Source organism: Globicephala melas, chromosome 8 (assembly GCF_963455315.2).
Source record: "Globicephala melas chromosome 8, mGloMel1.2, whole genome shotgun sequence".
Classification (NCBI taxonomy): Eukaryota; Metazoa; Chordata; class Mammalia; order Artiodactyla; family Delphinidae; genus Globicephala; species Globicephala melas.
In genome coordinates this window covers 75,138,426-75,164,885 of record NC_083321.1, presented here as the reverse complement: position 1 = coordinate 75,164,885, position 26,460 = coordinate 75,138,426, and the positions used below count along the sequence as shown (strand labels likewise).

The 26,460-nt window shown below is 35.7% G+C and overlaps 1 protein-coding gene across 4 annotated transcripts in view; it reads right to left on the bottom strand.

Annotated features, from left to right (window-relative positions):
• Positions 1 to 26,460, bottom strand: part of CNTN5 (contactin 5) — a 1,371,648-nt gene that overhangs the window by 153,449 nt on the left and 1,191,739 nt on the right. For all 4 annotated transcript variants that reach the window (XM_060303945.1, XM_030883710.2, XM_060303947.1 and 1 more), the window contains one exon: positions 24,638 to 24,813. In XM_060303945.1, the coding sequence (XP_060159928.1) occupies positions 24,638 to 24,813 (176 nt within the window). The remainder of the gene's footprint in view (positions 1 to 24,637; positions 24,814 to 26,460) is intronic.

The following is a 26,460-nucleotide window of genomic DNA, read 5'->3' as shown; positions in this document are numbered from 1 at the left end:
CTTATGGTGCTCTCGAGGCATCTGTTAACAAAGAGTCTTAATATTTTCTTATGCTGAATGTCAGACTGATTTAGCACTGCAGTTGTATGTTAGCAATCAATAGCTGCATTCTGTTTGTCATCACGTGATATGTTGTTCTTCATATATTCTTTTTTTTTAACATCTTTATTGCAGTATAATTTCTTTACAATGGTGTGTTAGTTTCTGCCTTATAACAAAATGAATCAGCTATACATATACATATATCCCCATATCTCCTCCCTCTTGCATCTCCTTCCCACCCTCCCTATCCCACCCCTCTAGGGAATAGCACCGACCTGATCTCCCTGTGCTATGTGGCTGCTTCCCACTAGGTATCTATTTTACATTTGGTAGTTTATACACGTCCATGCCACTCTCTCACTTCGTCCCAGCTTACCCTTCCACATCCCCTTGTCCTCAAGTACATTCTCTACGTCTGCATCTTTACTCCTGTCCTGCATCTAGGTTCTTCCAAACATATTTTTCTTTGTTTTTTAGATTCTATATATATGCATTAGCATACGGTATTTGTTTTTCTCTTTCTGACTTACTTCACCCTGTATGACAGACACCAGGTCCATCCACCTCACTACAAATAACTCAATTTTGTTTCTTTATATGGCTGAGTAATATTCCATTGTATATATGTGCCACATATTCTTTATCCATTCATCTCTCGATGAACATTTAGGTTGGTTCCATGTCCTGGCTATTGTAAATAGGGCTGCAATGAACATTGTGGTACATGACTCTTTTTGAATTATGGTTTTCTCAGGGTATATGCCCAGTAGTGGGATTGCTGGGTCGTATGGTAGTTCTATTTCTAGTTTTTTAAGGAACCTCCATACTGCTCTCCATAGTGGCTGTATCAATTTACATTCCCACCGACAGTGCAAGAGGGTTCCCTTTTCTCCACACCCTCTTCAGCATTTATTGTTTGTAGATTTTTTGACGATGGCCATTCTGACCAGAGTGAGGTGATACCTCACTGTACTTTTGATTTGTATTTCTCTAATGCTTAGTGATGTTGAGCATCCTTTCATGTGTTTGTTGGCAATCTGTATATATTCTTCGGAGAAATGTCTATTTAGGTCTTCTGCCCATTTTTGGATTGCGGTTTTTTTGTTTTTGATATTGAGCTTCATGAGCTGCTTGTAAATTTTGGAGATTAATCCTTTGTCAGTTGCTTTATTTGCAAATATTTTCTCCCATTCTGAGGGTGGTCTTTTTGTCTTGTTTATGGTTTCATTTGCTGTGGAAAAGCTTTTAAGTTTCATTAGGTCCCATTTGTTTATTTTTGTTTTTATTTCCATTACTCTAGGAGGTGGGTCAAAAAAGATCTTGCTGTGATTTATGTCATAGAGTGTTCTGCCTATGTTTTCCTCTAAGAGTTTTATAGTATCTTTCCTTACATTTAGGTCTTTAAGACATTTTGAGCTTATTTTTGTGTATGGTGTTAGGGAGTGTTCTAATTTCATTCTTTTACATGTAGCTGTCCAGTTTTCCCAGCACCACTTATTGAAGGGGGTGTCTTTTCTCCATTGTATATTCTTGCCTCCTTTATCAAACATAAGGTGACCATATGTGCATGGGTTTATCTCTGGTCTTTCTATTCTGTTCTATTGATCTATATTTCTGTTTTTGTGTCAGTACTATACTGTCTTGATTACACTAGCTTTGTAGTATAGTCTGAAGTCAAGAAACCTGATTCCTCCAGGTCCATTTTTCTTTCCCAAGAATGTTTTGGCTATTTGGGGTCTTTTGTGTTTCCATAAAAATGGTGAAATTTTTTGTTCTAGTTCTGTGAAAAATGCCAGTGGTAGTTTGATAGGTTTGGGATTGGATCTGTAGATTGCTTCGGGTAGTTTAGTCATTTTCACATTGTTGATTCTTCCAATGCAAGAACATGGCATATCTGTACATCTATTTGTATCATCTTTAATTAATTTCATCAATGTCTTATAGTTTTTGGCATACAGGTCTTTTGTCTCCCTAGGTAGCTTTATTCTGAGGTATTTTATTCTTTTAGTTGCAATGGTAAATGGGAGTGTTTTCTTCATTTCACTTTCAGATTATTCATCATGAGTTTATAAGAATGCAAGAGATTTCTGTGCATTGATTTTGTATTCTGCTACTTTACCAAATTCATTGATTAGCTGTAGTAGTTTTCTGTTGGCAGTTTTAGGATTCTCTATATATAGTATCATGTCATCTGCAAACACTGACAGCTTTATATCTTCTTTGCCAATTTGGATTCCTTTTATTTCTTTTTTTTTTTTCTGATTACTCTGGCTAAAACTTCCAAAACTATGTTGAATAATACTGGTGAGAGTGGACAACCTTGCGTTGTTCCTGATTTTGGAGAAAATGGTTTCAGTTTTCCACCATTGTGAATGATGTTGGCTCTGGGTTTGTCATATATGGCCTTTATCATGTTGAGGAAAGTTCCCTCTATGCCTACTTTCTGGAGGATTTTTATCATAAATGGGTGTTGAATTTTGTTGAAAGCTTTCTCTGCATCTATTGAGATGATCATATGGTTTTTCTCCTTCAATTTGTTAATATGGTGTATCACACTGATTGAGTTGCATATATTGAAGAATCTTTCCATTCCTGGGATAAACCCCACTTGATCATGGTATATGATCTTTTTAATGTGCTGTTGGATTCTGTTTGCTAGTATTCTGTTGAGGATTTTTGCATCTATGTTCATCAGTGATATTGGCCTGTAGTTTTCTTTCTTTGTGACACCATTGTCTGGTTTTGGTATCAGGCTGATTGTAGCTTCATAGAATGTGTTTGAGGGTGTTCCTCCTTCTGCTGTATTTTGGAAGAGTTTGAGAAGTCTAGGTGTTAGCTCTTTTCTAAATGTTTGACAGAATTTGCCAATGAAGCCATCTGGTCCTGGGCTTTTGTTTGTTGGAAGATTTTTAATCATACTCTCAATTTCAGTGCTTCTGATTGCTCTGTTTATGTCTTCTATTTCTTCCTGGTTCAGTCTCGGAATGTTGTGCTTTTCTAAAAATTGGTCCATAACTTCCATTTTATTTGCACATAATTGCTTGCAGTAATCTCTCATGATCCTTTGTATTTCTGCAGTGTCAGTTGTTTCTTCTTTTTTCATTTCTAATCCGGTTGATTTGAGTCTTCTCCCTTTTTTTTTTTTTTTTTTGATGAGTCTGGCTAATGTTTTATCAATTTTTTTTATCTACTCAAAGGACCAGCTTTTAGTTTTATTGATGTTGGCTATTGTTTCCTTAATTTTTTTTCATTTATTTCTGACCTGAACTTCATGATTTCTTTCCTTCTGATAACTTTAGGGTTTTTTTGTTTGTTTGTTTTTCTTTCTTTAATTGCTTTAGGTTTAAGGTTAGCTTGGTTACTTGAGATGTTTCTTGTTTCTTGAGATAGGATTATATTGCTATAAACTTCTCTCTTAGTACAGCTTTTGCTGCATCCCATAGGCTTTGGGTCATGGTGTTTTCTTTGTCATTTGTTTCTAAATATTTTTTGATTTCCTCTTTGATTTCTTCAGTGATCTCTTGGTTATTTAGTAGTGTATTGTGTAGCTTCCATGTGTTTGTATTTTTTACAGATTTTTTTCCTGTAACTGATATATAGTCTCATAGTGTTGTGGCCAGAATAGATACTTGATATGATTTCAATTTTCTTATATTTACCAAGGCTTAATTTGTGACCCAAGTTATGATCTATCTTGGAGAATATTCCATGAGCACTTGAAAAGAAAGTGTTATCTGTTGATTTGGGATGGAATGTCCTATAAATATCAATTAAGTCCATCTTGTTTAATGTGTCATTTAAAGCTTGTGTTTCCTTACTTATTTTCATTTTAGATGATCTGTCCATTGGTGAGGGTAGGGTGTTAATGCCCCCTACTATGTTTATGTTAGTGTTGATTTCCCCTTTTACGTGTTAACATTAGCCTTATGTATTGAGGTGTTCCTATGTTGGGTGCAAAAATATTTACAATTATTATATCTTCTTCTTGGATTGATCCCTTGATCATTATGTAGTATCCTTCTTTGTGTCTTGTAATAGTCTTTATTTTAACGTCTTTTTTGCCTGATATGAGAATTGCTACTGCAGCTTTCTTTTGATTTCCATTTGCATGGAATATCCTTTTCCGTCCCCTCACTTTCAGTCTGTATATGTCCCTAGGTCTGAAGTGTGTCTTTTGTAGACAGCATATATACAGGTCTTGTTTCTGTAACCATTCAGACAGTCTATGTCTTTTGGTTGGAGCATTCAATCCATTTACTTTAAAGGTAGTTATTGATATGTATGTTCCTATTTTCATTTTCTTAATTGTTTTGGGTTTGTTATTGTAGATCTTTTCCTTCTCTTGTGTTTCCTGTCTAGAGAAGTTCCTTTAGCATTTGTTGTAAACTGGTTTGGTGATGCTGGATGCTCTTAGCTTTTGCTTTTCTTTAAAGGTTTTCATTTCTCCATCGAATCTGAATGAGATCCTTGCTGGGTAGAGTATAGTTGGTTGTAAGTTTTTCCCTATCAATACTTTAAACATGTCCTGCCACTCCCTTCTGGCTTGCAAAATTTCTGCTGAAAGTTCAGGTGTTAACCTTATGGGGGTTCCTTTTTCTGTTTGTTTTTCCCTTGCTGCTTTTAATATTTTTTCTTTGTATTTAATTTTTGGTAGTTTGATTAATATGTGTCTTGGCATGTTTCTCCTTGGATTTATCCTGTATGGGACTCTCTGTGCTTACTGGACTTGATTGACTATTTCCTTTCCCATGTTAGGGAATTTTTAAACTCTAATCTCTTCAAATATTTTCTCAGATGGTTTCTTTTTCTCTTCTTTTCTGGAACCCCTATAATTCGAATGTTGGTGCATGTAGTGTTTTCCCAGAAGTCTTTGAAACTGTCCTCAATTCTTTTTTCTTTATTCTGCTCTGTAGTAGTTATTTCCTTATCTTCCAGGTCACTTATCCATTCTTCTGCCTCAGTTATTATGCTATTGATTCCTTCTAGAGAATTTTTAATTTCATTTACTGTGTTTTTCATTATTGTTTGTTTGCTCTTTAGTTCTTCTAGGTTCTTGTTAAACGTTTCTTTTATTTTCTCCATTCTGTTTCCAAGATTTTGGATCATCTTTCCTTTGAATTATTTTTCAGGTAGACTACCTATTTCCTTTTCATTTGTTTGGTCTGGTGGGTTTTTACCTTGCTCCTTTATCTGCAGTGTGTTTCTCTGTCTTCACATTTTGCTTAACTTACTGTGCTTTTTTCAGACTGCAGGTTCATATTTCCCATAGTTTTTGGTGTCTGCCCGCAGTGGCTAAAGTTGGTTCGGTGTGTTGTGTAGGCCTCCTGGTGGAGGAGACTTGTCCCTGTGTTCTGGTGTTTGGGGCTGGATCTTGTTTTTCTGTTGAGCAGGACTGTGTCCAGTGCTATGTTTTGGGGTGTATGACCTTATTATGATTTTAGGCAGCCTCTCTGCTAATGGGTAGTGTTGTGTTCCTGTCTTGCTAGTTGTTTGGCATAGGGTGTCCAGCACTGTAACTTTCTAGTCATTGAGTGGAGCTGGGTCTTTTAGCATTGAGATGGAGATCTCTGGGAGAGCTTTCACCGTTTTATATTATGTGGAGCCAGGAGGTCTCTGGTGGAGCACTGTCCTGCCCTCGGCTCTCCCACCTGAGAGGCACAGGCCTGACACCCAGCCGGAGCACCAAGACCCTGTCAGCCACACGGCTCAGAAGAAAAGGGAGAAAAAAATAAATAAAATAAAAAAGTTATTAATATAAAAAATTAAAAAAAATTAATAAGAAAGAAAGAAGGATGGGAGCAACCAAACCAAAAAAATCCAACAATGATAACAAGCTCTAACAACTATACTGAAAAAAAAAAAAAAGGACAGACAGAACCCTAGGACACATCGTAAAAGCAAAGCTATACAGACAAAATCACACAAAGAAGCATGCACATTCAGAAAAAGAGAACAAGGAAAACATATATATATATATATATATATATATCTTTTTTTAAAAAAAAGGAAGAGAGCAACCAACTCAATAAATAAGTCTACCAATGATAATAAACTCTAAATACTAAACTAAGGTAAATATAAAACCAGAAATGAGTTAGATGCAGAAAGCAAACCCCAAGTCTACAGTTGCTCCCAAATTCTAGTGCTTCAATTTTGGGATGATTCGTTGTGTATTCAGGTATTCCAGAGATGCAGGGTACATCAAGTTGATTGTGGAGATTTAATCTGCTGCTCCTGAGGCTGCTGGGAGAAATTTCACTTTCTCTTCTTTGTTAGCACATCTCCTGGGGTTCAGCTTTGGATTTGTTCCCTCCTTTATGTGTAGGTCGCTTCAGGGTATCTGTTCTTCGCTCAGACAGGACGGGGTTAAAGTAGCTGTTGATTAGGGAACTCTGGCTCACTCAGGCTGGGGGGAGAGTACTGAATGAGGGGCAAGTCTGCAGCAGCAGAGTCCAGTGTGACATTGCAACAGCCAGAGCCGCGTTGTGCGTTCTCCCAGGGAAGTTGTCCCTGGATCACGGGACCCTGGCAGTGGTGGGCTTCACTGGCTCCCAGGAGGGGAGGTGTGGATAGTGACCTGTGCTTGCACACAGGCTTCTTGGTGGTTTCAGCAGCAGCCTTAGCATTTCTTGCCCATCTCTGGTGTCCACGCTGATAGCCACAGCTTGCTCCTCTCTCTGAAGCTCATTTAGGCGGTGGTCTGAATTCCCTCTCCTCACACACGGAACAATGGTCTCTTGCCTCTTAGGCAGTTCCACATTTTTTCCCGGATTCCCACTGGGCCAGCTGTGGCGCACTAGCCCCCTTCAGGCTGTGTTCATGCAGCCACCTCCAGTCCTCTCCCTGGGATCTGAACTCTGAAGCCTAAGCCTCAGCTCTCAGCCCCCACCTGCCCTGGCGGATGAGGAGCAGACAAGCCTCTCGGGCTGGTGAGTTCTTGTCAGCACCGATCCTCTGTTCAGAAATCTCTCCGCTTTTCCCTCTGCACCTTTATTGCTGCACTCTCCTCCATGGCTCTGAAGCCTCCCCCGCTGCCTACCCCCTGTCTCCACCAGTGAAGGGGCTTCCTAGTGTGTGGAAACTTTCCTCCCTTCACAGCTCCCTCCCAGAGGTGTGGGTCCTTTCCCTATTCTTTCGTCTCTGTTTTTTCTTTTGCCTTACCCAGGTACGTGGGTGGTTTCTTGCCTTTTGGGAAGTATGAGGTTTTCTGCCAGCATTCAGTAGGTGTTCTGTAGAAGTTGTTCCACATGTAGATTTTATTTCTGATGTATTTGTGGAGAGGAGGAAGGTGATCTCCACGTCTTACTCCTCTGCCATCTTGAATGTCTCTCCATATATTCTTTTAAAGTCTCTTTGCAAAGGTCATATTTTAGTTAATCTTGGGGCAAGTTACTTCAGTGTTTTCTTGCTGTTATCTGTTCTCCATGCCTGCTCAATCCAGCATAACTGAGTAAAGACACACAACAGCATTCCAAAGCTCAAAAACATATTACTTGTTTTAATATTAAGAATTATTGGTGGGTTACGTTGATGACACAGTAAATGTAAAGCTTATGATGCTAGATGAGACCTCGATGACTGATTAAGAACTTCTAGATGGGTAGAAGATGACATTTTATAACAGCTTACTAAGGTCTTCAGATTTAACTAGAGCTTGATGTCATTAGGATGCTACAAGCTGATAGTCTTTATTTTCGGCTTAGTCAAGCACATTTTATTATGTATCAATTATATAGAAATATTTCATTATATTTCTTTAAGTTTATCTTGGCTGCACATGGGATTTCTATACAGACCCATATAAAATCTATATTTGAATTATCTTTCGGTATATTAAGCCACAGAGTTGAGTTGATTTTTTAGGTCTTTTTGATTTCATACATTCACTTTATAATCATGACAGATAAGAATTTCTTGGAGGATTTCCTGAAGGACTTTGACAGTATCCTTTGATGTTACCAGCTAAAAATCGACCTCATGGAAAATTAATTTTCTACCATTGTGTTCACAGGTGGAGGCTTCACCTTTGAATTCAAGGACTTCAACAAATATGCCTAATACTCATTAAAAAACTATATCGTTTGTATGTCTCAATCAATATAGTTTAGTCATCTTTATTTTTATCTTCAAATGTCTTTTGGAAACTCCTAAAATCTTTTGAATTCTCAAGTCTAATATTTACTTGAAGAAAACACTCACATCCTACAATCTGTATTCCTTTATTATACCTTAAAGCCACAGTTATAAGCACAGTAATAAATATAAATATGTTTCACAGGAAGTAGAATTACTGAATGTAGAAGTTGCAAATATGAATTTGGACTAATTTTTCACTTCTACTATTGTCCTTAGGTTAGTCTATTATTATCACAGATTTGTATGATAAACTCTAAATTTAATTTTAGATTGTGAACAGCTTCATAAGTATGTCCATTCTCTCCAACAGTTTAACCTGCAGCAAAATCAATGTTAATGCAAATAATGATGCCACCATTCATTAATGAAAAACACCTGGCATATTCTGGCTAAAAGAACCTATAAATTCATTTGGGTATGGCATATTCAGTGTATTTCATGTTAGCTTTAGATATATCCACAATCCCTTTTCAGCAGTTCATAAATAAATATATCTGCTTTTGTTCCTATCAAATATAACTAAAGCACAGAAATCAGTAGAAGCAATATTTGGACGAGACATTTAACATGGATTATGTTAGGATAGATGAAGTAGAAAATATTATAATTGTCCTCAGAATATGCTACTTTTTTTCTGAAATACTATTTAATTCATTTATTCTTTAATTAAAAATTAATGTTTCTCTGTTAATTTTTTTCTTTATAACTGCTGCCAATTTTCTACTAACAAGTGAAGTGATTAATAATTCCTAACACTTAAAAAAAGAGAACACTAACCATATAAAATGGAAAAATAACCAGATCAAGTGCATTAACTGACTTAATTTTTTAAAAAAGGGGTCAATTCAAATAGTGACTGGTTAATTTAGTCAGCAGTTGACCTAGTTTGTGCTGCTAGTGACAGCACATATTGAGTTTTAGTGTTGTGCAAATTACTATTTTTCCAAATGCTCTTTTTTTCCCCTACTTAACTCCATATGTATAATCTAGCTTCTGATTTAGTCTTAAAAATATCATAACTGAAGTTAAGGATCATTTTGCACTGTTTAGACTGTGTGGTAGATTGTTGCAGTAATGGTCCCAAAGTTTTTCATGCCTTTCTGGATTCATACCCTTGGGGAGCCCCCTCCCATATTCATTGTGACTCACGAAGTGAATTGCATTGGTCAATGAGACCTTAGCAAACATGGAACAAACAGGTGACTGCTATGTGTGTGTGCATTGGAGATTGCTAATTTGGAGCCCTGTTACAACCACACAGCATGGCCTAGGCGAGCCTGCTGAAGGATGAGAGACCTCTTAGAGCAGAGCAAGCATCCTAGCTGCCACCTCCCCAAACAGCTTCTAGTTGACCTGACAGCTGACTGCAAACTCATTAAGGAGCCCAGCTGAGACCAGCAGAAAAAAACACGTCCACTCAAATTACTGATCCATAGAATTGGATCATACATGTTGTAGAATTGGTTTTGCAGCAAAAGCTAACTAAAACAAAATTAGAATCATAATTGAATGAGATTTTTTGGGTCCTGGGATGAGGGCTGCAAGTTAGAGAAATATAAAAAAATTGTGGCCAGAGGACAGATGGAGGTAAATTGCAAAAATGGCCTCAGTACTTTGCGGATCCCCCCCCCCCCGCCACAGGGAATTACCACCCGCTTTTAATCTGGTATGGCCTTATGACTTGTTTTCACCAATAGAATGTGACAGAAGTTATACTGAGCAAGGTCTGAGACTAAGCTAAGTGATCATGATGCTTCTGCTATCGGATCTTGTAACCCTGAGGTTTCCATATGAACAAGCCTGGGCTAGCCTGGTGGATGATGAGAAACACATGGCACAGTTGACCCTGTAGCCCCAGACAACAGCCAGCTGATCCCCCACATTAGTGCCTTGAAGTTGGCTGGCAGCTGACTACAGATGCATGAACTCCAACTTAGTCCAGCCTGAGTTGCCAACCCATAGAGTCATGAGCTAAATAAATGATGCTTTGAAACTACTAAGTTTTGGGGTGGTTTGTTTTGCAGCAAAAACTAACTTACACAGATTGTTTGTTTAGTGGTCACCTCTATACATTCAGAATAACTACTCCTTAATTATTTTTTCTTTTATTAATTTTTGTTGGAATATAGTCGCTTTACAATGTGTAAACTACTACTTAATTCTTTACCTATAATTATTCACAGGAACAAAAGGAGATGTGCAAAAAGTATTCATTGATATTTAAACTGTGAAATTTTCTTCTAAGATATTTATATCTCAACATCTAATATATATATATATATATATATATATATATATATATATATATCTCAACAGACCAATGGATTATTCCAGTCAGAATTTTGATATAAGATTAAACATGGTTAGAAACAGCAATGTGGGAAAAACCAAAAAATACTTAGCTAAGAAAAATGATCCTTAATTTACTTTGCCTTCTTATTCCTTTTTTTTTTTTTTTCTGCGGTACGCGGGCCTCTCACTGTTGTGGCCTCTCCCGTTGCGGAGCACAGGTTCCGGACGCACAGGCTCAGCGGCCATGGCTCACGGGCCCAGCCGCTCCGCGGCATGTGGGATCTTCCCAGACCAGGGCACGAACCCGTGTCCCCTGCATCGACAGGCGGACTCTCAACCACTGCACCACCAGCGAAGCCCTGCCTTATTATTCTTAAAGACACATGGAAACGTTCTTATTGAAATGCTTGCATCTCTCACACTAGCTAGTTATTTTAAACACCAGAGATATTGCAGTAGCCTGTTCAGAGTCATTACTGATGTGATAGGAACAGTGAACAAAGCATGTCACTTCTAGTATTCCTTACTACTTAAGTGATGGATAATGGCAATTAGACTGCAGGTTTCAGAAATGCTTTTAGGAAATACTACCACTATATTTAATAAGTACTTTAAAATAAACTTTGTCAATATGCTATATTTGTTTGTGGGATTCTCAGCAATTAAAAAGGATAAAATGTAGTATTTTATAGTTTGGGTTAGGCTTCTTGATATGAAATCCTTGAACTGTTTAGTACAGTGTTGTATCTTCACAATTAATGTGTTCTAAATTATTTTAGCTAATTTTGCTTCAAAATTGTTAATTCTTTTGGTTTTATATATGGGTAAGGTGTATAATGAAAAATGGTTTGATTTTAGGGTGATTTAAAAATAATCAGAAAGGTTATTACCTTACCTTGTACTAGTTGATTGAATATCCTTCAGTAGTAAACTTAGTTGAATTCAATTGAACATTATTTCTCAAGAACTAGTTTTTCTGCCAAAGACATACTTGGTTAACAATTCACATTTCTCCTCCAGAGTTTTTCTCTCTTAACAGCATAATGTCTCAGTACTATAACATTTATCACATTCAAGAGTTTTTTGCCACTGTCTAGATTAAGATTTCTAGAAGGGAGAGATCATGCTTTACTCAGCCATACATTCCCTGCCCTGATATTGTGCTGTATATATGACAAGTAACCATTAAGCTTTTGTAAAGTGAATAAATGTATTAAAACTTTTTCTGATACTGGTATATTTCTTTTTTTATGTGGTAATTTAGCAGGTGAGCAAAGAAATGAGAAAGTAACTCTGTGTAAGAGTACAAAATTGTATTTGTTTATATAATAATTAATTTAGCAAATACTTTATTTAGCAACTAATCTACCTGACATGATGCCAGGCACTGGCAATGGTTAGCAAAATAGGAATGATTATTTTTTCAAAAATATATAATGTATTTAAGGAAAAAATATGGAAGAAAGCAGAAATTCTGATTTTAGCCCCTGACTTTTTAAACTATACTTTATTCTTACAGCTATTCCTAGCATAACAAGCAGTGTCCTGAAAAAAATCACATAGTGCTTCTCGGGGATTTATCTAAATGACGCTGAATATTGAACCTTAACACTATAATAGTTAATTTCATTTTTATATACCACACAAAAAGCTTCAAGCAACATGTAAATTTATGTAAAACACATATACTTATGCTAAGCAACAATTTATCCCTGGATTTAATTTGAAGACATATAGCAGCTTTACTTTTGCTAAGAATATGTAACATGATATAATAGGAACCAAGAATAATCATGACCATTTATGTCACTTTCATAGGTGATATGGGAAGCTTTCTTTAAAATAGAATCACTACAGTACTATATTAGATGAGGTTTGCTATAACTGTAAGATCACCACTGTTATTGGAATTTGGTAGACTTTTGACTTTCATATTTTCCTCATCCTTAGTCTCTACCTGGAGTGTCTTTCCCCCTTCTACGTTCTCTCCCTGCTTTGCCTGCAATACTCTTTTTCTCCTTAAAGAATAGGCTTAGGTGTTATTTGGTTTAGGAAGTCTGCTCTTCTTCCACAGTTTGGATAGTGTGTAACTTGGACCGAGTTCCCTGAACATATTTCTTTCAGTGCTCTTGCCACATATTGGTTTATATGCCTGTTCCTCTGTAAGACTCCAAGCTCCCCAAAGATGGTGCTCTATCTCAGTTGTAGTCATATACCTCCCATAGAATGTTTGCTACTGATTGCTACAGAATCCTCAGTTCCTGGACAGGTGCCTAGCATATAGCCATTCAGTAAATCTTGATGGAACTGAGATAAACTCAGATTTCATCTATTGTACACTGATAAATACTCTATAAAGCCATCAATTATTCCTTAAAGATAATGATGTCATGCTTTCCAAATTCTCTAAGTTGATCTTTTCTACTTCCCTTACATAAGGGATATCAAATGAAGAAAGGAGTGAATGATAATAGCCCAATAGTTATTTCTAAAATTTCCTCCTTCTCCTTTTTTAAGACAGGAAACATCTTTGAGAGGCAACCTATTGATTATTAACTCTAGACTCCTAAATTTCACTTTTATGTTGTAATATGATAAAAATAGTCCATGAGAGAAATTGCAGGATTTTGAAAAGCTACAAGCTAAACATATCATAACACTTAGGCACCCTTTAGAACTTAATACAAAACAGATGCAGAAAGAGAAATTGTTAAATAAAGGTAGAATTTCAAAGATGTCTTGAAAATAATGGCCTCTCAAAAACCCAGCTCTTTGAAAATTACTTTGAGAAATAATAACAGGAGTCAGTCTAAAACACAATGCTTACATATCAATAGTATTTCAAAATGTAACACTGAACTATGTTTGCTTATAAAAATCCTAAACCTTATGTGGTATTAGGGAATAAGGGCAGCCTTTTATTTACCGAGCCTTTCAGAAACTAAAAAGAATAATCTTTTATTATATATTATTCCATCAAGGTAAAAATTCTAGTATTGAGGACCTTATTATACTATGCATTTCATCACTCTGCAGGTTAAATTTTATCCCCTGGATACATAGATCTACGTAGGACATTCTTTTTAAAATAACAAAAAAATCTATAAAACATATCAGCATTACTTCAACAAGATAACTAGAACCACTGTATATTTCTCTTTTATTAAGAACTCCTGGGATTATTATTTCCAGAGAAAACAATTACTTTTAGCACAATATCAAAAATATTGAAACGTCCATGTGAAGAAAAACGAATAAAACTATTGATTACTGTCATTTTCTATAATTATAATGGGAGTTAGAAACTTTTCCTTGTTAACAAAAAAGTAAAAAATGCTATTTAGATATTATAGTTAACAATTTGTTTCTAAGCGGCCTACTCTAAATGGCTCATTTTTAGTTCATATATTCTTACATTCACTGATTCCTTTAGCAAATTCACAAATGTTGATTTAGTCTTAAATGTGCACAGTTACTGTGTAAGTTCAAAAAGTAAATATGTTCCTAACTTCCAGAAATGTAAAGACTAGAATGAAAGAATCAAGTGACATTTACAGTAGATTTTGATACTTGCTCTGGTGGAGGGATTGAATAGTTATAATGGAAGGACTGAGAGCACTGGGGGTGAGGAAGAGGGAAGAATCTGAACCCCTACCGGATATCTGACTTGAAAACTGGATTTTGGTGGCCAAAAACTCACATGAAACTAGCCATTCTGTAAGTAACATACTTAGTAAGAACAGATATGATTTAAAGTGTCTCAAATGTGGAATTTATGCTCTACTCTCTTTGCCTGATCAGCAGTAAAAGAAATGTAACATATTGCATCTCATTTTCATTTTGAGAGAATTTTCAAAAGACTAAAAAAGGAAGGTGATAAAAAAAGGAGTTCACACACTATAAAATGAAACAATTACAGCAGCCAGAAGAGTGAGCGTTAATTAATCAGAAAACACACCCACAGAACATCTGAAGAGGCAAGTGTAATAGGATATTTTAAGATGTTTTTCAATTCGTTCTCAGTAAATTTTATGGCAGGATTTTTTAAAACAATGTGTGATTTGATCTTACAGAACATACAATTTTATTTTTTTAATAGTGATCAAGTAACTAAGGTAAAAATAAGCTGAGTTATCCAGCTAAAGAGGTGAGATTGCAGAGAAGAAACACAATCTCTTTCTGTCTTCAATTTTCAAAATGCCACTGTGAAGAATTACACCTAGTTTTAGTTCTTCATATCTTTACTCATCAAATCATATTTGGAATATCATTCATGGCAATGAAATTTTCAGCTCAAAGAAGCTTAAATGGTAATAGTAGCTGTGCTATAAATGTGCCTGTGATGCTCAGAACCTTCACCCTGAGGGCTTTCACCCCTCTTCCTTCCTGGGTCTCAGTTTCTTCATTTATTTATAATTTGCCTGACTCGCAATGTTGTGGGAATCAAATGAAATAAAACATATGAGAGAGGAAGGGCAAAAGTTCTCTTCATTATGTAAAATTCTATTTATATATTTTAGCCTAGGTCTTAATCAGCTAATAAAACTGTTTCAAGTTTATTCTGAAATGATTAACTAAACATTGAAGAGCCTGATTGGTAGGGTTGCCTTTAAAAATATATATAACAGAAACATATTTTTGGCAAAGGGACAGAATATTGCTCATAATAGTAAAGTTTACAAATGTTAGAAAAAAGAACTTGTATAGTGTAAATGTAACCATATAATCATAAACTTTATAGGAGTAACTTTAGATGAATATATGAAAATCTTAGCAATGAGAATAATTGACCCAAAAATTCTAAAACAGATGAAGGATATTTATCTGTGTTATTCACAAGATGATATAATTTAACATTAAACTGATTGAGAAAGAAGGGAATTTACAATGTTATCTCCCCAAATAGTTGTAGATATGCTCTAGGTTTGTTACTATATGTTGGGAGATAGTGTGGTATTGGAGTTCAGAATTCATTTGAATAATAACTCTTCCATACAACAATTGTTTAAATTTGAAAAAGTTGTTTATTTATTCACAAATTCTTTCTGAATTTGTGTCTTTTTTTGTCGAAAACAAAACCAATCCCTACATCATAGGATATTTGTGGGAAGTAAAATAAATGATGCTTGAAAACTTTAGCATGTTTCCAGCTACTTAGTAGGCATTCAGTGGATGAGAACTATTATCATTGCTTTTTATTATTACTCATACTTGCTTCAAGTGCTTTCTCGGTGTTGACATTTGCCATCATGGCTGTCTTAGGTCAGGGTTTCAGAGAAACCGACTCTGAGATGGAGACTTCACTGGGGCATGCCATTGGCATCAGCGTTTATGCAGAACATGAAGAAAGCAGAATTGAGCAGAGGGGGAGTTTAACTGTGATGCAGTCATGACAAAAAGCCTCAGTTTATCCCACAGGGAGCTCTGTAGCTGAGAGACCCTTCAGAGCTGTCCTGCTTTAAGGCAAGAGACTCGACCTTTTTAACCATCCCTATGCATTCATCACCCTTACCCTTGGTTATGGACTGGAGGGTGGGGCATAACTTGGGCCAGATAACGCTCTTTGGCTAAGAGTCATTCCCAGACAGTGACTCAGGTTAGAGCCATCAGCTGCCAATACTTTCTATGGCTTAGGGAAAGAGTGCCTCAGTCTTGAAAGGGGAATCTGGGCAACACTCCATAACATCTACTACAATGGCCTCTGGTATCCTCAGGTAAATTGACACGATTAGTTATCCTTCCTAAGACGACTCATTTTAACAGGCCCATGAATTAATGTGAATGAAGAATGGGAGAGGAGTACAAGAAAACAAGAAGGAGAGAGGTATTTTTAAAAATTACCAAGATTTGAATAGTGGCCTCTTAAGAAAGAAATAAAATCAAACAAGGATTATGTACAAAATTAGAATATTGAGAAAAGATGAGTATTAGGCTCTGAAGATAATTTAGGAACTCATTTCAGTAACTTGAACATTTGATACTTTATTTACTAATTCATTTATTCATTCTAAACTGTTTAGTACATATATAATTTATAAAGATTTTGCTGTCTCATAAAAATAAGTCTCTGTCAGATTGGGATGGGGAAGGAGGTATGGAGTCAAACTCCATTGATTATTCTTCAAGGTACAATTCCAGGAAAATTAAGAGAAATTTAGAGTAATAATGAATAAATACAATGGAAATTCTGAACTGAAACTCAAAATATTTGGAGGGTTATTTTGCATGAAAATTTATATTAGAAGTTTGTTACACATATTAGAAAGACTAATAAGTTTAAGCAAGTAATTCACTGTTGAAAATGACTTAGAATTAGGTAAGAACTTGGTTTAATAAACATCACTGGAAAAAATCAGATAGGCTTCATGGTCAAGGTTAAAAACAATAACAATGGTTGCAAAAACTTACTGGGGCCTACAAGTGGTCACATTACCAAAGACAGAAGCACTTCATTCAGGATTAAATATTTATTTGATTGGATCTGAGTTAATATATGCATGAAATGGGAAAATAATTTTGGAGAAAAACAAAACTTCCAAAAGAGAAAATAAATATGGAGTCCTAGACATGTAACCACTTCATTTCTGGAGTTAGTGAGCTAAAAGCATATTTAATATCTGGAGTTTACAATCTAGGAAAGCAAATTCTGTTAAGAGGTAAAAGAGTGTTTTCTATTTCTTACTGCCCACTTTTCCCCATCCAATAACCTGAAACATCTCACCTGACTCTGATGACAATCTCTGGGAAGTATGGTACTTTTATCCTCTCAGAGGTCACAGAACACAGGCTATTAATCTGATTTTTCTCAGCATGGCCAATACTAAAATTGCCTTTCTCTTCAAGAAGCTCTATTTTCCCTGTCTCTCTTTCAAAAGAAAAACAAACCAAAAACAAAAAGTAAACCTGCAGTTCTGCACTAAAGCACATTGCAGAGAAACTAGTAACTTTTATATTACTCATAATGCTATGTAAATGTATCATAAAGATAAAAACAGCTATCAAAAGTGGAGCCTCTAAATGAACAAAAAAGCTCTATATGGTCACCATAATACCATACCCAGAAGGTTTGTTTTGGTGGACTACCTTTAAATGAACAAAGTGAAGCTTGTGACTTAGATGGCTAAAACTGTCTTTTAATATGTGTGCCTTTGGAAGCATTACCTGATTGGACTACATCTGACAAACTACAAAAAGTCATGAGGCGCACTTCAAATTTTGCTTTGTGGGGCCAGATGCCAGTTCAAATAAAAATGGAGGTGGATAATCAATATGGTGTTACCATCAGCTGTGATCGTGATGGGGCATTGTGGTTAACAGATTACTCAGGTGAAAAGCCCAAGAGTTAAGGAAGAGTCTCTCAATAATAGGCTGCCTTCGATGTCATCTAAGGCAGTCATCTTCTATTCAGTTCCAAACTGGGCTAAAGTGAATGTCTAATTTTGCATAAAAAAGCAATGAAATAAACTATTCTGCAATATAATTTAGCAGAATTTTATGCAGTAGTTAATTAATTATGTTAGAACATGAAATAATGCAGTAGTGGGCTAAGCTGAGAAAATGCTTTTACAGTTTTTATTTTTATTGTTTATTTTTTTCTTCAACAAATATAGACAGAGTGACTGTTGTATCGACATACAAAGTGATCAAAAATAAAACAGAATATTAGCCTTTGCTTTGGGGGACCCCATAGTTTAGCTTATGTCATTAATACATAAAATGTCACAGAATCACAAGTGTTAATGGCATATTTTAGTCATGTTCATGTGACTGCATGAAACATACACACACTAAGAAGATGTGTATTCTTTTCTGCCATGGGAACTGTTACTACTTTGAGAAGAGAGTAGATGGAGGCACATTCTCTAACACAGACAAGCAGGAAGCATGGATGTGGTACACTTTCTGGAATGATCTGAAAATCCTTGGACCTTTGAGTGTAACCTCTCTTTAGCTCCCAAGCTTTGATTGGTTATTACTCTATTCTGTCCTATTAAAGTGACAATGTAATTTCTTTTGTTAAACTAGGTGAAAGACTGGGAGAAAACTGTTATAAATCTAATATATGCAATCAAAAGATTACAGCAGAGTTCTGTACAGAAACTTGGTGAATTACCAGGATTCAGAGCAAGACAAAGATCCAGGAGGCAAGAAATTGAGTGATGAGGATGGACAAGCCCTTTGCCAGACAGGGAGGGGTAGGGCTCAGAGTCCAGGAGGCCATACTACTTGGAAGTATGACTATTACTAGTGAGCAGAATGAGCCAAAGAGAACTTGTGACTTTAGTAGAACTGTTGATTTTCGGCCTTTCACACATTTTCTGATTAGTTATGAAGTGCCTCCAAGACTTACACCTGTTAATATAATGAAGATGGTGCAGCAGATGGTCTCAAAGTCCTAAGAGCTTTGTGCCTCAGTAAACCCTGGCAGTATGTCCAGTGATTTCATTTATTTTTACAACATTAACTTTTATCCATTGGGAAAGAGAATGGTACCAGTTGAGCACTTGCTGTCTTCTACTCTGACACTTCTTTTTCTTTTAAATTATTTATTTATTTATTTATGGCTGCACTGGGTCCTCGTTTCTGTGCGAGGGCCCCCTCCAGTTGTGGCAAGCGGGGGCCACTCTTCATTGCGGTGCGCAGGCCCCTCACTATTGCGGCCTCTCTTGTTGCGGAGCACAGGCTCCAGACGCACAGGCTCAGCAGTTGTGGCTCATGGGCCCAGTTGCTCCGCAGCATGTGGCATCCTCCCAGACCAGGGCTCGAACCCGTGTCCTCTGCATTGGCAGGCAGACTCTCAACCACCGCGCCACCAGGGAAGCCCTACTCTGACACTTTTACTCCTTAAGAAATAGTGGTTAATTCCTAAGAAGACAAACTAGGAACAGAAGTAACCATGATAAGAAGACTGACATAGGCTACTACTTTCAGCTAATAAAAAATCTTATGGTATTAAGGAGTTTATATTCTGGCCCCTTCACTCACCTAATACTCCACACAAATCAGGGCTATGAATCAGGCATGTTCCCTTATGATTCCTATGCTTAGTATACAGATTATCATAATTACTCCAACTTTCTAATTTTCTGACATTCAGATCTGGTTGGTAGTGGAATGGACTACGTCAGAGGAGTGAGTTCCTCATCACTAAAAGGATTACAGTGGACACTGATGATACTGATGGAGAATCCATGTACCAATCCAGGACTAGCTCAATAATCTCCAGGATCCCTTGTAACCCTGAGATACAATATCTTTTCTGATCTAAGGTTGACTTTCTCTTTTTTCTTTTCCTATCCTAATGCTACTCATCCTCTGAGGTCTACGTCAGGTGGCACCTTCTTCCCAAATAATATTACTTTATATGATTGTTATGAGGAATTGATGAGCTATTGTTTGTGTGTATATATATATATATATTTTTTTATATATATATATATATATATATATATATATATATAAGCTGAGTGCTTGGCATATAGCAGGTGCTAAATTAATTCCTTTCCTCACTTTTCTCCACAATGATAAAAAAAATTCACATTAATCTCTTTTCTGGTCTCCAACAGTATTTGGCTCTAACAAAAAATAGTAATTTTTATGGTCATATTTTTCTTGAATTACTTTATGTTCTATGCCATCTTTACATTTACTGAAGATCAGAACCAAATCTCCCTTTTATTTTTATTTCCCACAGTTCATAGGCAAGGGCTGAACACATAATGGTCAATGAATGTGGAGAGGGTGAGCTTTACAAAGGAGAATCAACATAACGTAGTTTAAAAATCACAGTGTATTTAATATTTTTACCCCAATTTAGAATTCATGTGGCCTGGAAAAGTCTTATGCTTCTGTTTCCTCATTTAAAAATGGACTCAAACATCCCTACTCTGCTTTCCTGAGTGTATTGTTATAACCAGAGGATTGAGTGAATATGAAGGACCATGAAATAGTGCACTTTGATTTGGTTGCCCATTTAGTTGCAATTTATCACATTTGGAGAGCTCACAATGGAAAGGGCAGTTCTTCTTTTGCCAACCTTCCTGATTACAAATATTTGGCTTTTTTCTCTGCTCCAAAAGGAACAAATTACAGGCTTCCATGATATTCAGTGTAACTGATCTTTATGCATTGTAGGGATTAAAACTAGCTTACATCTTCAATGAATAATTAGGGATTTCAAGTCTCTGGAGAACAATGGATCACCATAGTCCTCCATTAAGACTGTGGCTTTGGAGTCACACGGCCATGTTCAGGTGCTGTTCAGACATCCTGAGAGTATTAAGAGGTTCTCAAAGACCTCTGACCAACATAAAAAACTGTGTCAAAACACAATTGTGTCAAAGCACGATTGCAAATAATTATTTGATAACAGGGTGGTTATTTAAGGCTGAAGTTTATAATGGTCGATTCCTCATTGTAACCTCTGCTTAACCTGCCTGGAATGAATGTAAAGTCTGCCTCATGTTCAACCCCTGCTCCACACAGCTGTCAGAATTATCTTCTTAAAGAACAAATCTGAGTCACATGGCTCCCTGTTGCATTCCAAATAAAACCCAAATTCCATGACTCCGAAATCAGTGCCTTTAACAATGAGGTCTCTGCTGCTCTCCTTTAAATGTATTCAACAAATAGTGACTTATTCTCTACTCTGTGTCGTCACTATGCCATCAGGGCTACATGTTCCTCACTGTTCCCGAGACGTGCTCTAAACTCTCTGCCTCGTCTTTGCTTCACCTGCTGTCTCTGTCTGAAATGCAGCTTCTCCTCCTAACACCTGGCAAAATTCTACCAGTCCAGGTCCAGTTCAAATACCAAATTCTTCTGCCAGCTGTATGTAGAGTTCTCTAGTGATAGCACTGTGATAGCAGATTACTAGCCCACCCTGCTGTCTGTCTCCTTAATCTGTGCTCTCTTAGGGGTGAAAGTCCATGTATTTTAACTTGGATCCTGCACAGCACTTTGCTTGTACAATTGAATCTAAATTAAATCTTGAGAATAGCCTCACTAATTTGCCACCTTCAGTTAACTCATATCATTGCCAAAAAAGGGATTTGGGTGAATTGGATCAAATGTTTACAGACTAATTGATTGTTTGGACCCTTTGAACAGTGGCTTCAATAATGGATTCACTCCAAAAATCAGTCAAATTTCTGGGTTTGTAAAACATGGCCTAAGTCAAGAGGCAAGGGAAATAGAAGCATTTTCATTATAGATTTCAAAGCAATAGCTATTATTCTTTTAACCTGATGTGATTATATGTTTATTTATTCACTCTCTTGCAGTCCAAAAGCACTCTTTTATTTAAAACATAAATATACCTTGTCTATAGGTGTTATAAAAGTTACACATAAAATTTTTCCTAGAGCTTCATCTGTAAACCAATGGCTGTGTATAAAAGATATCACTATAACAAGTTGAAAGGTGGAGAACTTCATTAAGCTATATTTTGGCACTACAAGATGGAAAGTATCAACACAATTGGTATCTTTTTGGGTTTTTTTTCAGAGATTTGGTTGATTCATTTGACACTATGCAGTGTTAATATACTTGAAATATATACCCCCCTTTCTCCTCTGATTCACCCCCATTCAGTCACACACTGGTGGGTTAGGGCCAGGTCAGTTAACCTAAAGAGTACTTCAGTCAAAGGCACACTCTATTCCTGCTTAAGTCCCGAATCCTGCTGGGCTTTCTTACTCTGTTGGACCAGCCTATACCCCTAAGGTCTCGTCAATGGCTCTCCTTTGAAACTCAAAGCAAACCATAGATCACCCCACTAGGCTCTCTTCTGAGCCCTGGCCTGCCCTCTTATTCCCAGAGTCTTCAATTGGCCTCTCAAACAGAAAGTATTCACATGACCAGAGGTCTTCCCAAATCTCACTTCCTTATAACACTTTTATCCCTCCTTCTAAAACATGTTATTTCTCAGACATATTATATTTCACAAGGTGAAAGGCAGGATGGGAATAGAATGTTTTTCTTTTTTTTCTCTGACTTTTTCAAGTCACAGAATGGGATTCTCTCCCATGTATGTCCTTGAAGCCCACAAGGACCCAATCAGTGTTTGAGGTAATTGGGGTAGAGGGAATAGACAATTTCTTCTAACTTTGCAGTTCTGAAGCTTCCAAATATTTTAAGTACAAACATATTTCTATTAATTTTTTAAAATAAGCTAAAGTGATATATTCTACATAACCTTAAGCTAAATATTTTTCTCACTTCTCAATATATTAATTTGCTTTATTTTTCTATTCTGGAGTTTATTACCACTGTCTACAAACTGAGCTCAATTTATTATGGCTTGTAGCAATATAGGTTTGCATGGAGTAAGGAGTCAATTTTGTAATTCTCAAGGGCAGGAACAGCATATGTGTAAAGAGAGATACAGCAGGTATTATTGACTGCCAACCTTATGAAAAGGATTAAAGGTATTTATTTATACAAATGAATGGACCTGAAACTAAAGTGGTAACATATAAGAGACAAAAACAAGAATTCATATAATTTATCAGACCATTAATTTCTCTACTGATATTTTAAAATAAAGAGGAAGCCTGCTTCTATGAAGAAAAAACAAAATTTAGACATATTTTTTCTTTATATTTCTGATCAATCAAAATGAATGTTTACAGGTAATCCTAAGAAGAAATATTTTTGATGGTATATTTTTTTGTTTTCAAATGTAATATTTTTGTGTCATATTTTTCTGGTTTTGTTTTATGACATTCATAGCATAAAAGTTGTTCAAAATTTGAAGCTATGATCGACCCAAGGTAAATAAAAAAGAAAAGTCGCAAATTCGAGGAAAATGAGTTTAACACGATCTAAATATTTTGTACATGACATAACCATTGACAAAATTGATTTATTTAATGAGATGTGAATAATGCAGTTGGGTAATTTTTTCTTATTTATACAGTCTCTCATTAACTGCAAAGTAAATCAGGATGAAAGGAATAATTTAGAAGAAAATGTTTACTTTAAGTTACATTGGCAAATGCAACAAAGAAAATTCATTCTTACTATTCTGCTAATACAAATTTATCAAATTCTAGAGTAAGAAGGGGTCTTAGAAATTATCTGGTCCAACTCCCTCACTTTAGTGCTCTATGTGATTAATGCCAAGGCAAATCAAGTGACTGGCTTTTTGTTACACAGCTGATTAAAGACTGAGCTGGGTCTTGACCCAGAAAATTCCTTACTTTGGGTCTAGGACTTTTCCCACTGTATCACATTACCTTTAAAATAAAATTCAATCCAAGCCAAGTTTTATATGTTTGGGCTCATTACAGCTGTGGTCTACCAGTGCTTCCCATAATGTTTACAGAAGAATAAACTGATGTTAATACGTATGTGGCAGCATTTTAAATTGTATTTGTAGGCATAGTTTGTATTTGGATCCACCTCTTTAACCAATATAGATGAGATATTTTAGCCAAAATCTCTCTCTGCCACCCGAGTTCCATTGCCCTTGTCTCTCTCCATCATTATGTTACTCTTTTATGTTTCAAAAAAGCCTGTGGGGGAAAAGATCATTTTTCTACTTCTCTGTTAAGACACTATGATCATACTGTAGAATTTGGTTCAAAAGATTTCTTACTCCATTTAGTTGATTGTCACATAGATATATAAAAGATAATACAAGGAAAGATTTGGCAGATGAGAAATGAGCATGTCTGTGAATGTTTGTCTAAGGCTAATCTGCATTTCTGACTTTGGGTTGCATGTTTAAGCTCTATAGCCTGTGACAGATTAAAGAATCTCCAAGAATTACTATTTCTTCAGGAGTAGGACAGGCAGGCTTATTTCATTTATTTATTGTATCGTAATTGCTAAGAATGCTTTAAATAACACTTTTATGTTTATGTAGCCACATAACTTTTGAGAAGTAAGGTGTAAATATTGACAATACTAATCAAATAGAAAAAAATGGCAAAGAAACCAGATCTGCATAATCAAGTATTCCCAATTTCTTACTGGGAGAGTTTTAAATAAGTATTATTTTTGGTTTGACATAACATAAAATAATGAAATAAAATAATTGTTTGAATCAATTTGAATTTTGTCCTAATTTTTCCTTAACATTTCACAGAGAAGAAGGTTTTTACATTTGAGTCTAAATTTCTAAAAGTATTATTACTCAAAGAATAAAATTTTATTAACTTACAACCCTGATGCTTTCAAAATGTCCACCTTCTTTCTCGAAATCGATAGGCTGTCCTTTCAGTGTCCAGTAGAAAGTGACATCCAAACTAGCATCGTGAATTGCTTTGCAGTTAAGGACAACGCTTTCTCCCACTGTTAACTCTGTTCTTTTAGGAGTAAGTTCTATTCTTGTAGGTTCTATAGAAATAAAAATATGTTAATTAGCATAACGTATAGTTTTCACCTTCATTCTGCATTTTAAATAATAGAGAAAAATTAAACAAGGAATCTATGTAATATAGTTGCTCCAGATACATATCTTTTAATAAACTATTATTAATTGAAATATTACCATTTGGTAATATTACCAAATATTACCATATTAATTGAAATATTTGCATTTGTAGGGAACAGATGATTTAAAAGTCCCTATTCCTGTTAAGAAGTCAGCTTGGATGAAAAAGAGGAAAGACTACATAACTAGAAAGAGCAATTGGTGCTCTGGAAGGAGGAACATTAGAAAAAAGAAGCTGTAGCCTCCCTGTCTACCTTCAAGGATCATCAAGTATAAATAAAATAATTTTTACAATAAAAAATACTTCACATCTAAGGAGGAATAATTCAAGTGAGTTCACTTTAAAGGTTATACAGAGCACCTTCCTTCAAATTACTATCTTAAAGGAGATAAAAACTATACTACTACTACTACTATAACAGCTTGTATTCACTTTATAGTTTACAAAACCTTGTAAGTAGAGGAGTAGAAGAGGCACCTCTGGCTGATTATAAAATATCCCCTTTGATAGACAGTGGATGCTTTAATTGAGATCTAAAAAAAAAGGCAAAATATTGAATAGAAATGTTTTTTGAGAAAAAATGTTTACATTAACTATTTAATGATTCAGTTAAATTTTTAAAAAATAGATACATTTTTACTGGGTTTAGAGCAACTTTAAACCAATAAAGGCTAATACCAGCTGTACATCTAAGGGTTAGTTAAGCTAATGATCAAACAACTGCAATATGATATTTTTTTTAATAAAGTAGGGAGGTGATGGAGACAGGATATTGATACTTTCTTTTTTCCTAATTAGGTTCCTGATTGTAGATACCTCAAGAAGCCTGACACAGATGAAAAATTATCCTAATTTTCCTATTTCAGCTCTACTGTTTGCAATAGCATAGTCTGATGAAAGACCATGGTTAACCACTGATAAGATCCTTTAATATGCAGCCTCCTTCAAAGCAGTCTCAGAAAGAGTGATACCAGGAAGGGAATGCCACAGTAAATATTAACATTCTGGAAGTCAAATATTCTGTGTGGCATTCTAAATTCTGTCTTCATCAGAGAAGACAGATCATCACAGCATACTGCAGTTTAAACTGTGAGAATTGGAATGTTCTGAGTAACTAAATATTCCACTTAACTCGTGATTAACAGAGAACATTTTTGTTATTATTAAATTTAAAAAGTCTGTGGATCCAGCATTGCCTCACTATGAAAAATGTTGTTTAGCACACACAAGGAATGAGACCTGGACTGGAAGACTGACTTGGATTCCAGTAATGTATGCTATAAGTGAAGACATTTTTAAAATTATGTTCCTTCCTTCCCTGGATGTTTGCCTCTTTTCTAAAATATCAGAGTGCTGGCTATTTTAATTACATTTCTCTTTCTAAAGAAAGGGGAAAATGAACATTACTATATTTTTTGTGGCCAAAGTATGATTCATTATATACTACATGCACAAATGGAAAAAATTAGTGATATACTTCATCGTGAAAACTATTCCTTTACCAAATGAAGAGAATGTCTAAGATAGGAGATTTTCTTAGTACTAAACA